Source organism: Xiphophorus couchianus, chromosome 7, assembly GCF_001444195.1.
Source record: "Xiphophorus couchianus chromosome 7, X_couchianus-1.0, whole genome shotgun sequence".
NCBI classification, from domain to species: Eukaryota; Metazoa; Chordata; class Actinopteri; order Cyprinodontiformes; family Poeciliidae; genus Xiphophorus; species Xiphophorus couchianus.
The window spans coordinates 25,002,762-25,018,711 of record NC_040234.1 but is presented as its reverse complement, the minus strand read 5'-3'; the positions used below and the strand labels follow the sequence as shown (position 1 = coordinate 25,018,711).

Genomic DNA, 15,950 nt, shown 5'->3' with positions numbered 1-15,950 from the left:
AAGATGCCACACCGTCTTCATTTGATGAGAACTACCATCTTCTGACTTTGAAAAATAATGGCGGGTTAGTGATTCCCTCACAAGGCGTAGTGAAGGTGGTGAGAGCTGCAGAGAGGGTGATTCGTGGTGCTTCACCAAACCATCCTCCTAAGCTGTCCGCCGTCACATACATAGTCCGTGAAGACATTGGAACAGAAGATGTTTTCCAGCTTGGGGAACACACTCAGGAGACACAATTTGGCATTGACAATCACCATTCTGACTTGCTGTCATTGGTTGTGTCTGTGTTTCTGAAGATAAGGATGCACCACATTGCAAAAGTCACATGTCTTGGTTTGCAGAAAGGCAACACCAGAAAAAAGCTCTGCAAAACTGTCCTATTTCAAGGCTATTAGATTGTGTAAAAATGTAATGAATATGTAAATACTGTCACAACAGATAAGTATGCATGTGTGTATGTGTGTATATATGAGATTATCGGAATATATACATAATGTGTGTGAATAAATTGCATCTTTGGTTGTATCTTGCAAAACATGTCATACTTTAAAACATTGTATTCCACCAAAATTATTTAAATATGCTAAACTATACGTTCCTATACATGCAATTTTAATAGCTGTATGCCTAAAATTTAATTATGTGACAATGTGATTACTGTTCAGCGTGTTATGATCTATTAAATGCGCTGATCCTTTATTGTGCCTGCCAAATATATAAGGCTGAGTGGAGTGGTATACCGCTCCAAGATGGCCGCCCTAAATCTCGTCAGCTCCAATAGGCGAGAGCGGCCCATGAGGCGTCTATCCATATATTATGTCTATGGTTCACACCCTCACACTCCGTCCCACTGAACCGGAAATAGCTTACCGAGATTCTGCCGTGAACCATTACCGCCACCTGCTGGATCAGTCTCGTCCATGCACTACTTCAAAATAATGCACCTGTGCAAATAAAGGTTTTTAGTACAGTCTTAAAAGTAGATACAGGATGTGTAAAGTGATCCAACTATTTGTTTTCAATTCTTACTGAATTTTACCGCAGAAATTATGCTACGTATTAAACCATTGCAGCTCCGGCTTTATGATAAGAAATTATTGTCATGGTTTTGAAGTGGTCATTGAAAAAAAAAGTCCCAAACAGGAGTTTTACTTTGAAAATCCTCACCGGATATTTAAAGTTTCCTCATTTCCAGTAGAGCTGACGGTGAGATGTTCCTGAAGTTGCGATATGCTTCGTTAGTGATTGTGATTTGGTCATTTTAAAGCTTTTTTCTCCACACAAACACATATAATTACATCGATAACATCTAGCGGAAGAACAGATGTCATTGTGATCGCGAGAAGACCGTTTGAATTCAGATTAAAACGGAACACTTTATTGAGGGTTGGTAAAAATATATATTTAAGCTAACGAGAGACAGCCATCATGTCGTGGGAAGAATTTCCTTGTTCGCTGGACTCGCCTCAAGCCGCCTTGTTCTGTGATTGAGCTGGTAAATAGAAAAGTAAAGGGAACTTCTTACTCAAGAGTCAATGAGGCTTACAAGTTTCAATACAAGTTAGTGCACACCAGATTTATCTAGCTTGCTAGCTCGTAAGCTATGGCGGACAGCTTTGGAGAAGAGTACAGCGGCAATTCCCATGACTTAGGCGTTCCCGGACAAGGTAGCGGTGCCTTCCCACTGCCCACTTTAGCCAACTCTTTGCCGGGAGAACATCCTGCAGCGAGCGGTGCGCACCCTAGCCCGAACTCGGCCTCTCCTTCTCCGACTACAGCGGCGCTGGGTGGCCTGACCGCTGTAGTGTCCCCTATGTCCGCTGTTACCTCTTCTGCTACCGGGTTTGGGAACACATTTACCTCCGGCTCTTCGATACCTGTCGTGGCCGTGTCCCCGATCGTACACACGTCCTCACCCCTGTCCGGTGTCGGCCTAGGGGTGGCTGGGTTGGCAGGAGGGGGCCTCTTGTCCCAAATCCACGCCACTTCCTGGGACCCGACTCTTAGTGCAGACTGGGACAACGAGAAGGCATCCCAGCAATGCATTTTGAGGATAAAGAGGTAAATAACGAGTAGTTGGAGACTGTTTGTATGGTTTACTGTAAACAGCTTTTTTTCCTCCTAACATGTAATAAGGCCTAGACTAGGAACGAAGCCGTAGAAAGTAAGAAAACTTCCTTCAAAGTATTGTTGTTACTAAACTCTTAATTAAAATTGCATTCGACGACGTTATACCAAGTAATTAATGATTATTTTACAGTTTGCTTTAACGAATTGAATATGTACTTAGTCCCTGCTCTGTAGCCTAATAAACAATGCCGCCTGCTCCAGCTACTGTATAACTGACGCTCACACATTTCTAATAAGTTGACATATTTTATTTTAATTTCTTCTACCATTTCAACACTTTGTTTTAAAATGAACGGTAAGCAGACTTTGTAGGTATTGAAAGCAGCAGCACTGTTCCAGCTTCAGCAGAAAGTGAAAGCAAAACCTAAGCTTTGCCCTCACCAAACGGAAAAAAGAAAACAAAGTCGACTAAAAGGAAGAAATTAATTTTACGCCATCTTACTGTAATTAATTTCACCTTATCTGTTGTAGAAATTTATAAAATGTCTACTTGGAATTATTTCCTTATTATAATATTTAACTGGATGTTCAATATTTTATAACATGCATATTATAAGGAGGAGGAATGCCAGGGGACTATACAATTCCATTTAATAGACACATTCCTTTTGTATTCATTTTTTAAAATCTTCTTTTACTTTCTAGCTACCTCTATAGACATACAGAAACAAAAATATGTTTTATAATGATGGATGTAGATGTGCATAGCAATACAATTACAATACTATTCATAATTAAGCCATAAATTGTCCATCTGAGGTTATTTCTGATGCTCAATATCAGGAGGGATTTCACCATCTACACCTGGCAGATTGGAAGCCATTGAAGTTATTGGTGATATGTGGTCACGCTTCTGCTTACCAATGAGAAGAATGGCTGCTGCACTGCACTAGTTGCAGTCAGATGACATATTAATTTCTGGTGAACCACGTGGATTACAATAATCCAGCCATGATGATACAAGGGCCTTGATCCCTTTCCAGATCACTGAGAAGGAGCTAGTCTTTCATCTTGACTGTAAATTTGATTAGAAAACCTGCTGGAATAAACACCTGAGAGACCAGATCAATCTTAGGTATGGTTATGCTGGAATCATAGCACTTCAAAGAACTTAGACAGTATTTGAAAGATCACTGATAGAACCAGCGGTCTTCATTAGTTTGTATGATAAATGTATGTTAGTTTGTATGTTCTTTCATTGCAGGGATATTATGTCCATATACAAGGAACCCCCCCCTGGGATGTTTGTTGTTCCGGATCCTCAAGACATGACCAAGGTAATGAACACAGACCAATCACCATGTGGGAAATGTTCCCCACTTTAACCAGATCCCCTCCTTTCCTTCTTTTAGCGTTCTCCTCATGCTCCTGTTTTCATTCTGGGACATTTTAATAATGGCTCTCTGTGGTTATTCCTTACAGTCAGTCAGGAAGAGGGTCTGAGCCCTGTCAATGAACCTGATGTATGTGCTGCTCAACTCCTAACCATTTTTCTCTGCTACTCTACAGCTAGTTTTCCCACAACAGCCTACCATGACAGGTCAGGCTAGTTAGCATAGTCACCGATGAAAGGGGACAAACTGTTTTCTTGAAACGGTAAATTGTTTTTCTGCCATTAGCACATTTAGCAGCCCATACATGAGTAGATTGACAGCTCTATGATCCTCCTCCTGGTCATAGAGTGACTGGTTGTTTCTGAGTGAACTGTGTATTTGTTCTTATGACAGCAGGACCATATTAAGAACACAAAGGACTTATTTTTTTTATTTAATTGTTTTGCAGAAAAATAAACTGGGTTTACAAAAGCCCAGTTTACAAAAAACACTGGGTTACAAAAAATAGTTTTTGGAAGTAGTTTTTTTTCAACTGAATTAGGACTATTTTGCACAGCTGACTCCAAAAATGACAGTCAGGTCAGTTTTTTATTCTGATTTGATTTAGAGAAATCAGATCTTCTGACTAAATCGATTACATTTTTGTGACATTATCAGTTCATTTCCTTTTTTAAAGAAATTTTTAATTACTACTTAGATAGTGGATGGATAAGTACATTTGACAGATTTGGATGTATTTTTCTCACATTTTTTAAATCTTTCCTGTGCTTCATAATTATCTTCCACATTTTAGATCCATGCTCTGATCACAGGACCGTTCGACACACCGTATGAGGGCGGCTTCTTTCTTTTCTTGTTCCGCTGTCCCCCTGACTATCCCATCCATCCACCTCGGGTGAAGCTCATCACAACCGGACAAAACACAGTGCGTTTTAACCCCAACTTCTACCGCAACGGCAAGGTGTGCCTCAGCATCCTGGGGTGAGTCTGCCTCTCTGGCTTTGTGTGCTTTTCACTGTCTTAGAATCCTGAAATTTAAGCCCATTTGTTGTGTTGCCACATGAACCTGTGATAAATAGAAATATTCTGGGATGATACACATTTTCTTAACTTTGTAGTCTCTGATCATATTAGCTACTTAAAAACATGGAGTCATGTTTTTTTAACATGGAGTCATGCCTGTATTCACACAGGCAGAAAAACAAACAGATTTTGCCTGGGTAACATGAACTACCTTCAAAAAGTTATGTTAAGGTCATACGTCAAAATAACAGACATGATAAAGAAAAGCTCATTCCCTTTAGATTTCAGTGATCTGAATATTTTTTATGTGTTTGGGGAGTTTTTGTGATGTACTTTTTATTTGTTTAGTAAATATTGATGTGGTTGGAGGTTACTGGGTTTTTTTTGGAAGTCTTAAAATTAAATGATTAAAAAAAATCTGGTAAATACCAGAACAGTGGATATGTCATGTTTATTTTTTGGCTATAAATAGAAAGTATTCCAGTAATGACTGTATGTAAATTAGTTGTGCTGTTGTATGTGTAGGACGTGGACTGGCCCTGCATGGAGTCCAGCACAGAGCATATCATCTGTCCTCATCTCCATCCAGTCCCTGATGACGGAGAACCCCTATCACAATGAGCCCGGCTTCGAGCAGGTAGCGCCTCCTAGCAGGGCTGCTAACACCATGCAGCTGTGACAACAGCAACAACACAAAGCTGAGCGTTTCCATTACAAATGTGTGCAACACTTTGTCTATATTCTGCTAATGTTGAAAAAACACAATTTCACAGTTGCGGTGTTTCCATTGAATAAGAAATGAAAGTAAAATCACACATGAGTAAGTTTGTTTTTGCATTAGCTTGTTCACGTCATTAAAAATCTTGGCAGCAATGGATTTATACAGTTCAGGGTTTCCCCCAAGAAAACTTGCTAAGCCCAGAGGTCCGGACACTGATTCAATCCACCTCGTTTTTGTATTAAAAGTTGGGGCATGCTGTGGTGGCGTAGGGGATAGCGCGACTCACTTTTGGAGGCCTTGAGTCCTCAACGCGGCTGTCGTGGGTTTGATTCCCGGACCCAGCGACATTTGCCGCATGTCTTCCTTCTTTCCTGTCAGCCTACTTTCATATAAGGGAGACTAGAGCCCACAAAAGACCCCTTGGGGGGGAGGAAAAAAAAAAAAAAGATGTTAAGTTTACAGGAAATGTAAAAATGTTACTGGGTAATTATGTTACTGGAAAACTTTATTCACAAAACTTAAACATACAACTATAGAGTCTTCAAAACAACAAACCCAAAAAAATACTACTAATAAATTTAAATTTTTTGCACATCTGTTAAATCCCAATTAGGTAATCAGCCAGTGGATCTAAAAACACGATATAATACTGATCACAAAATGAACTACCGTATTTTCCGCACTATAAGGCGCACCTAAAAACCTTCAATTTTCTCAAAAGCCGACAGTGCGCCTTATAATCCGGTGCGCCTTATATTTGGACCAATATTGAGCCACAACAGGTCTGGCAACTACGGTAAGCAGCCGCCGACTTCATTTTCCCCCGTGGAAGAAGAAACGGGAAGGCAGACGGCGACTTTATTTTCCCCGTAGAGGAAGAAACGAAGGAAAGCAGACGCCGACTTCATTTTCCCCGTAGAAGAAAAGGGGAAAGCAGCCGCCGATGCAGCCAGCAGTGCAAGCTGGGTTTTGTGTAAAGACCCCAAAATGGCTCCTATTAAGAGACACGCTTACGACGCAGAGTTTAAGCTCAAGGCGATCAGTCACACAGTAGAATATGGGAATGGGCTCTTTGCACCTGCCGCGCTGACGTCACAACCGCATGCGCAAATGGGCTCTCTTTTTTCGCTTTGAGTTACCATGACAGCTAGAAAAGACAGCCTTATTTCAGACGCAAATAAAACAATACTATGAACATTGCTGTCTTCCTAATATAATGGGCTTTTAAGTTTTCATGGATTTCCAAGCGGTCCTGAATTAAGAAGACGATGGTTTGTAAATATTCGTCGCTACCAGTTGAAGCTAAAGCAGCACAGCAAATTTTACAGCCTTCGCTTCACTCTGGATCAGCTTCTTCAGCCTAAAGAAGAAGGTAAATGAGCCTCCTGTGTTATTTCCATGGAATCACTTCTGTATTCAGCCTGAAAGAGAGTTTATGGGAACGAGAGAGCAGACCAGAGCCAGGCAGCCGAGCTACTGATCCGCCTGTACAAACCGCTGTAAACACCGTCCTGCTTCACAAGAAACATGCAAAGCTAATAAAGCGAAATAACACGGAGACCTTAAGGAACACGGCCATATTTTTCTAAAAGCAACAACTGAACCTGAACAGTCAGCTGAACTAGAACTCCGACACCAGAGCTAATGTTAAGCTATGGGCTCGTTGTTCTTCAGAAGCAAAAAGCCTGAACCGTAAAATCCCCGTTACTTGGTCTCTGACACTAATGACAATAAACGCACGTAATATACTTGAAAACAAGGTAAAAACATTGTCCGTTAGAATGGATGAAAAATGTTTAGATACTTAACCCTATAACGCCAAACGTATCATATGTGATACATGAGTTTTTGAGACCTCCAAATGAGCAGTGTGACATTTTTTTCCCTAAAAAACCCGATGTATACAATTAGACACATGTAGTGCACTGATAATCCAACAGGGGGTAGTAACTTTCTCACCAGAGGCCTTTTCACTGATACTACAAGACTGCCATGGCAAAGGACTGGGACACATGCGTTTTCAGCAGGAAAACTTTGCCAATTTTAGAAGGTTAAGGTAAGAAAAAAAAATTTGTTTTGGGGTGAACTATCAATAGGAACACTTACTGAGTTGATGCAATGTAAAATTACTTAGTATTTTATCATAATTTCTTTGTAAAACCGTGTTGAAAAGTGATGTATCAAATTTGATACAGTGGGTCAGTTAACTCGAAAAATCAGTCAATTGTCTTTTATTGTACTTCATGTATTTTACATGTATTTCAAGCAATGTACAGTCTTTTTTCATATAAACTAATGATATGTTTGCATGTTCATAATTTGGTACATTTATAGCTTAAAAATAGATATGCAACTTGCACCTTTTGCTTATTTTCATTGAAAACTGACCAATTCAAAGATAAAATAAACACTCTATTTTTTGTGCCTGTGGGTTTTCTTTAGATGGCAAAGACATACACTGTTGAAGATATTCTGAATATGATTATGGATGGGAATTCAAGTGACACTGAGCAGCTAGGGGAGGATGAGGATGAGGAATGGACTCCTGCAAGGCTTGAGGAACACCCAGATAGCGGCGATGATGACCACCTGAAGAATGTCACGCTGTTGACGAAATCATGGTGCCTTTCAAAGGAAAATCACATCTACGGTGCTACATGCCAGGAAAACCTCACAAGTGGGGGTTCAAGATGTGGGGACGTGGTGGGCAAAGTGGCTATCTATATGACTTTGATGTGTGCCAAAGGGGAGGAAATCTTGACCAAGAGAAATCTGATGTTGGTGCTACAGGAGATGTTGTCCTGAAAATGACCTCAACCCTTCCAGCAGGAAAGAATCACAAAGTTTTTGCTGACAATTTCTTTACGTCAGTTCCATTGGTAGAGCACTTGAAACAAAGAGGAATCTACTACATAGGCACAGACCGAATGAACAGGGTGAAGAATTGCCAACTGATGGATGAGAAAGAACTGAAGAAAAACGGCAGAGGGTCACTGGATTTCAGAGTAAACCAGGAAAACAACATCATTGTGAGATGGTATGACAACAAAGCTGTGAACCTGCTCTCTTCTTTTGTTGATGTTGAACCACTGGGCAGTGTGAAGCGTTGGGATTGAAAAGCCAAAACCCACATAATGGTTCCCAGACCGGCCATTGTTGACACTTACAACAGGTTCAAGGGAGGCATTGACCTTCTTGATATGCTTTCTGCACTGTACAAGTTCAGCTTCAGATCCCGAAGATGGTACATCTACATTTGGTGGCACACCATCACAGTGGCAGTAATCAATGCATGGATCTGCTACAGAAGAAACCTGGAGAAACTGCATCACACCTGCTCCTGCGAAGGTTTCAGGCCTCTGTTGCCACTGCCCTCACAAGTGCACGAAAGGTCAAAAAGTGTGGCAGACCTTTGTCCTCTCCGGAAGCAACGCCAACCCCTCCTAGGAGGAGGAAAACCACTGAGTTGCCCCCTGATGTGAGAAAGGATGGCCTCAATCATTTCCCAACATGGGAAACCCGACAAAGATGCAAGCACTGTGTGGGCCACTTTGCCCATGTGTTCTGTAAGAAATGCAGAGTGCATCTTTGTCTGAACAAGGACAGAAACTATCATAATGCAAAATATAAAGGTTGTGAGCCACAATATGTCTAGAAAATAATTGAAATGTTATGTTCTCGAGACTGCCACCCTGCCAGTTCCATTGGTGGATTTGTTATTGCTGCATTGTTGTAGCACTTTTTATGTTTGGAATTAACAATTTATCTGAGTTATTTGTGTTTTATTATGTTTTTGTTTGTTCAAGAAAAAATAATCTTTGAGCATTGTGACCCGATGTATCAAATATGATACAAAATGAAACTCATATATGGAAAATGATATTTGAAAAAAATTTTTTTTGTTTGTTCAGAGGGACCAATAAAGGCTCCAGTTTCAAAGAATTGGAATTTTCTGTCAGTTATTTCATGGTGTGGGCTTTACAGGGTTAAATAGCACATTTTTACAAGAAAAATGTCTAGCATAAGCTAAAGCTAATGTTAGCCACAAAGTTTAAAGAAAGTAAAACTCACCTTCGTATCTGTGTATAACGAGGCGAACATCTTAAAACCTTTCTCCAGCTACTTGTCAGGGCTTCGGATCGATGTACATCATTAATTGTTACCTTGGACAAGCCCTGCAAATACCCAGTGTAAAGAGCCTTTTTCAATAGATCGGAAAAGATTGAGCCGCTTTTCCCTGAACGCGAACGCTGAGGTGCAAAGAGCCCATAGAGCAGCAGCAAGAGAATTTAACATGAACAATCAATGGTGCGGAAGTGGAGGAAGCAACAGCTGTTCATTTTGGGAATGAACTGAGTTTTCAGAATGCTGGTTTGTAATCTATTAATAAAGTTTGACTGACCTATCTGACTATTTTGTCGACATTCCCTTTATCGCAGTTCCATCTAATGGATGCATAACGTAACCCCAGCCTCTACTGTAGTGTCTATTCTATGCGCCTTATAATGCGGTGCGCCTTATAGTGCGGAAAATACGGTAATTAACTGATGAAGGCCCCCATAAATGCTAACATTTTAACCCAGACCACAGATATAGAAATTTAACATTTGTTTATTCAGAATGACAATGCTGTTAAATTTGATTTAGTGGTTTTAGCAGAGATAACTTAAAATACTTAAAATTGTTTAACATTTAAAATAAAGAGTTTCAGGAGCTAACAAGCTTACTTTTTAAAAGTGCAAATAACAATCTCCGTAGTTATATTGTATTGTTACCATAGCTACAATCTGATGCTGTGAGTTTATTCTTTTTGTTTGAGCAATTATTTTTTTTCACAAATATAAATATGAAAATTATTTGAAAACAGAGCAAGCCAAAAGCGGGTTGTCTTGGTGAAATGAGTTTTTGCATTAACCATATGTGCTAATAGAGCTAAGATCTCAGGACTGCATCATGTCAGAGGCTCCACAGAAAGTTTTAGAACTGTGTGCTTTTGAACAGGAGCGCCACCCAGGGGACAGTAAGAATTACAACGAGTGTATCCGCCATGAGACAATGAGGGTGGCTGTATGTGACATGCTGGAAGGCAAAGTTCCCTGTCCTGACGCTCTGAGGTGAGAAAACACACATTCTCACTAAGGATTATATGTATGCCTCATTTACTGTCTTCTTTCTGTCTGGTGTAATGTGGAATGTTTTGCATGTGATGTTTAGCAGTGTGATGGAGAAGTCCTTCCTAGAATACTACGACTTCTATGAAGGAGTCTGCAAAGAGAGGCTGCATCTGCAGGGTCAGAACATGCAGGTAAATCTGTTTTATTTTGAACTATTTTTAAAATCTTTTCATCTGAAACATTGAGACATGACAAGAGCTTGATTATCACCTCAAGGTCACAGGTCCAGTCTATGATCGGTTACAAAATTCCTTCTTTTTAACATTTCCATTTACAAAAAAAACAGATCTAGAACACGAAGCAGGAACAAAAGACCACTATTCTGAAAAGACATTACTTTTTGTACATAACCATAAGGAGATTCAGGAAGGAGCCAGCGTCTGGTGACAGTTTTTTATTTATTTATTTGATACAAATATTTTATATTGTCGGGTAGAAATACTGTTCTACCCAGAATAAAGGTGGTATTTCAATCTGGAGAGACTCAGACGGAGATAAGAAGACAATTAGAAGAGTTTATTGACAAACAGAATTTAAAGTCTTTGGCGCTCGGGCCCCGGCTGGGGATAACGGTTATCGCAGCGTTAGCGATAGGCTTCAGATGAGCATCCCGATGCTGTTAGGAACGTCATCCCCCAGGGCCCGGCACTGGTGGTGGAGGTTGAAGAAGGGTGCGGGCCTCAGGACCGGGCGAATGGAGGAGAAGGGGTGGTGGTGGGTTGAGCTCGGCTGGAGAGCGAAGGACACCATGAATGAAGGTTCTTATCAGCTGGGACTTGGTCGATGATTGGACGTGACGTGGCTTGGTCCGGCGTTGATAGGTCAACGATTGTGAGCAGGTCGCTTCAATTAACGGGTCCCGGTGGGGATAAAAGAGTCTTCCAGTTTGAATTTGCGCCTAGGCTTCATTATTTAAAAAATATTTTCAATATGTTTGTGTATTTCTATATAGTAAGCTCTTATTTACTGTACAGCCCAAATTATGCCAGTGGTTGGGTTCTGTGTTTCCAGATTGCCTCCAGCTCTTAGGCTCTCCCCAGTACAAGGAATTTTCATTTTCAGTGTTCTAAAAAGTCTAAGCAAGCATTTCCAATGAAACTTTCTCCATGAATATGAGTTTGTACATTTCCACACTGTCATGCAATAACTGCGTCTCTCTTCTGTGATTTTCATTTTACTTTTCTTTTCCCATTTTGAATGTTAATAAACTTGAATAAGCTTTTTTACACCACAAGTCTGTCATATAGCTGTGACATAATACACTTTTTGGATTTTGCCTGATATGTCATTAATATTTCATTAATCACTAGTTCCCGTTCCTCATGTCTCATAACTTCCCCATTGAGATATTGACGTACCTTTAGATATTTACAGAAATCCTGTTTCTATAAGTTACAACTTGTTGCAAGTGTTTGAAAATCTTTCATTTGACCTTTATCCATTATTGAGAAATGTATTGTTATACTTTTAAACGACCAGTTAGGGAATCTAGTATTTGTTTGATTGGTGTTAAAATCAGGGTCATAGACACACCATCTTATAATTCTCAGGTTATTGTGTAGTTTATGTTCTTATTTTACTTCTGACCAGGTTTATAATTGGAGTTTTATTCAAGGACTTTCAGTTTTGAATTGAATCTGTTCTAAATCTTTATTCCCCACCATTACCTGCAGAGGAGGATTCTGTATAAGAGCTAATTCAATGTCCTTCCATCGAACGTGGTTATAGTTTTTATTACATCGGTTTATCAGAGGTTTTATTTGTGAATAGGAGTAGTTCTTTACATGCGGTATGTTCACTTCCCCTAATTCTTTTGAGAGTTGTAGTGTTTTAGATCTATTTGTAAGCTTTTTCATAGCCATATAAATCTGGAGAGCATTGTATCCATCTCTATAAATTGCTTTTTTGTAATTTTTACCAGTAGGGTTTGGAACAAGAGGATAAATATTTGTAATATTTATATTTAATATTAATATTAAATAATTTAATATATTTAATATTTATATTTATTGGTAATATTTATAATATAATATTAATATTTACAATATTCATTTTGACAGATTTAATTTGTTAGGTTAAGCTCATGAAGAGGGTGACATGAGCTCAACCCATGGTTGTATATCCAATCTTATTTAAGTCAGGAGATCCTCATGATTACACTTAGCTCTAGTGGTTGCATCTTTGGGCATTAGAACACCGAGGTATTTCTATACGGTCTGGTCCCATTTAGGTTTTAGTTCAGCACACAAAATTTTTGAGGTTTATAATCAAATGTCAATGTCTGCGTTTTATTCACATTTAATTTATGTCCTGTATTGTCACCAAAGTTGCTCAAGCTCAGAAATAACATAGGCAGTGATGTGTTTGGTTCACTTATAACAGCACATCATCTGTATTTAGCGCCACCTTGTGTACATCACCTGAAATGCTTATACCTTTCATGCTTTAAAACGTTTGCCTTATTAGTTGACACTAAGAGGTTCCACTATATGCATAATTATGAATTGAAGAAAGTGTGGATAGTGGAAAGTATACACAGGAGTTGGGGTAACTATTGTTAACTTCAACCTGCAGGTCTAACAGTCAAACCTAACAGCAGAGCTAAACAGGACAGTGGCTGATTTTTACACCTTTGCCGAGGAAGATAAGATCAGTGGATAAGATCAGCTTCACATTTAATTATTGGTCAATCACTGATCTTCAAAAGTGAAGGAAATCGATGCTGATAGATCGGCTGGTTGATAAATCAGTGCACCTCTAGTTAAGGCACCTCAGTCATAGGACACTGTTAGATACTTAACACAAAAAGATACAAAAATCAAATATGAAAGACAAAGAGATGCAACTTTTTTTCTGGTGATTTGTTGGGGGATGACTTGGGTTTTGTTCCCTGTTTGTTAACAAAATGTTCCTGTTGAGGTTTACCACAGATGAAGTAATGTGACGATTTCCTCAGGACCCGTTTGGTGAGAAGCGTGGCTGTTTCGATTACCACAGCCTGCTGGCTCGCCTCGGCGCCACTCACAGACGAATACGAGAAAAAAACCTGGCAGACGATAACCGGAACGACAACAACTCGGACTCAGATACCAGTTCTTCCGAAACGGACCTGGACAGCCAGGGCAGCTCCCAGCCCTGAGTCTCCGGCTGGTTTTGAACTGATCAGAACTTTAGTTCTTGTTTTGCTTCTTTTTCTTTTTAACTTGTTGATTTGTGTGGAGGAACATGACGTATTATGATGGGATGTCATTGTCTATGGCTTCACCAGCCAAGATGAATCCAGGGCTTATAGCTAAATGATTCTGCCACTGTGGGCTGAGGGAACAGTTCCATGGTCCTGTTGTTCTCCCACTGCTTCCTGCTAGTTTAATGGGGACTGGTCTTACCAGGTTTGTTTGTTCAACCTTTGCAGCTAATTGGTTAACTTTACTTTGTTTTACTTGGATAAAAAAAAAACAATAAAACTGTAAAACCCAACTTCAAATTATTTCTCCAAGCAAGAAGAGAGTCATGGTGATTAGAAAGTCCATTTGTTCCAACAAGTGTTCTAGTGTATTATAAAAATGCTCAGATTCCTTTAAGATTTTTGGGATTGACTGTTGTCAATAAACCAGAAATGAATTTACTGTCAGATATATAATGAAACTGTTTGAATCTTAATTGGACTCATTTTCCATCAGATATATTTTGTATGGCTTTTTTCCTCAGTGCTGTACAAAAACAACTGGTGAGTACAGTGTGCAGAATTAGTTGTTCTTGTCTATTTTTTTGTTTGTTTTGCTACTGAAATACAAACAAACAGTTCACTTGTTCAGCTACATCCATCAGACAAGAAGATCCAAAATCCAAAAGGAACACTCCAAGTAACACTTCAGTTCTGTTTAAGGCAGTGTAACACAATAATAGTGATTTTCGTTTAATCTCTTAACATACTTAAAAGTGTCAAATCAATAATTAAAAAGATAAATCCTCACCAGTGATGGTCATTATTTAAAAATAAAAACAGCATTTGCATTTCAGTATCATCATGTCTCCTCTCAGTTGATATTTGTTGAAAATGCACCGTCATCATTGGGCTTGAAAGGAAACGTGTTCACTGCCCTTTTCCACTTCAGCAAAATGTTTTTGCCAATAAAACGATTGTTTTCCCAAAAGTCGAGAGGAGCATTGTGTGTTTTTGTTCTCAGATCATAACTCGGGATTCTTTTTCTGACTTGGAAAAGAATCTAAAGAAAATATTTCAAAAATAATTTTGGCCCAGCCTTTTATTCATACTGTGTTATGACTATTGGAAATGAATGAATTACACTGGATGTAATTTACATGCAGCACTAGATTTCTGGCCTTACCTGTGTTTTAAAGAAAGTGATGTTTTTAATACATTAACAGGTTTTACAATGTTATGACAAATCTTTGTTTTGTTTCAGTCAATCAAGCAATCAATCAATTTCAGCTATAAAGCATCCTTCATGTTGGAGACAGCTCGCTGGAAACACAATAAATGGTATTTCTGAACTGGATTTGAACCAGTTACCTGCAGATTGTTACCAGGGTCACAGTCTGCAGGTTCAAATACTAGAGTTGTGACGTAAACTGAAACTGGTGGGATTCTTCCTTTTTCTCCCCTCTTTGTAAGTGGGCTGGTGGATATTAAAAGCGATGTACTTTTTTTCTTCAACACTTCCCTGGACTAGCCAGGGGAGTCATTGCTCGTTTTCTTTGCTTAATTTCTTAATAAACTAATAAACAAAATGCTTTTTGATTCGTTCTTGGTTCGGGAACAGGGTCTACAGTTGTAGGGAGATTTTTAATAATCTCAGAGAAACCTTGAGGGTTTCAATGTGCGGATTTAGCATTTTCGACGCACAAAAATAGTCGGAAAAGTCAGACGAAAGACGTCTCGGTTGTAAAACGGGGATCCGGATCCAAAAGGAGTTCTTGCGTTCTTCCTGACTCTTTTAAGGCAGACAAATAAAATAGGGGATAGACTGTCCGCACAAATGGATGGGCCGTGGTGATGGATGTGGTTCGTACGGAGCCCTCCAAGGGACACGTTCCCTCGCAAAACCTTTGCGTGAAAAACCTCACATAACCTTATATTAAAGCAGAAAGTATGGCGGCCACCGTACGAAAGGCTTACAGTATTCAATTATGTCGAATGAGCTGATCAGTACCTTTTGGGAGGTAACGCAAAAGTTTTGCGAGGGAACGCAAAATAAAAAAAATGTCCCCATGTCATTTTTGTCTTGGAACTAACCAATGGCTTGGTTTAAATTTAATGTTGTTGTTTTTTTTTGTTCGAAGTTTTTATTGATGGAGATAAAAAATAATGTATTGGTTTAATTTTCTCCTTTTCCCTAATGACATTCATTAGCCGCCTATCACCATATGAGAGGAGATGGGACCTCTCATATGGATATGATGTATCAATATGATATAAGATATCATGCTGCCACTGCTGACAAATCAAATCGGACTACAAATCTAAGGCATTCGCCTTCATTTTCTTTAATTCTTGTTTGAAATTTGAGAGAAACAACTTATAACTTATTCAGTATAATTATCAAA

At 39.2% G+C, this 15,950-nt stretch overlaps 1 protein-coding gene and 1 long non-coding RNA gene across 2 annotated transcripts; both read left to right on the top strand.

Moving 5' to 3' along the window:
- The first annotated feature begins 1,194 nt into the window (after positions 1 to 1,194).
- On the top strand, positions 1,195 to 14,539 carry ube2z (ubiquitin-conjugating enzyme E2Z). Its single transcript, XM_028022818.1, has 7 exons — positions 1,195 to 2,061; positions 3,335 to 3,407; positions 4,258 to 4,445; positions 5,013 to 5,124; positions 10,210 to 10,322; positions 10,423 to 10,513; positions 13,339 to 14,539. Exons 1-7 carry the CDS (start codon positions 1,604 to 1,606, stop codon positions 13,519 to 13,521), a joined length of 1,218 nt encoding a protein of 405 aa, XP_027878619.1. The 5' UTR covers positions 1,195 to 1,603; the 3' UTR covers positions 13,522 to 14,539.
- LOC114147974 (uncharacterized) lies at positions 11,232 to 13,200 on the top strand. Its single transcript, XR_003596175.1, has 2 exons — positions 11,232 to 11,533; positions 11,775 to 13,200. It is a non-coding gene; the product is annotated as an uncharacterized LOC114147974 (long non-coding RNA).
- Positions 14,540 to 15,950: the final 1,411 nt, after the last annotated feature.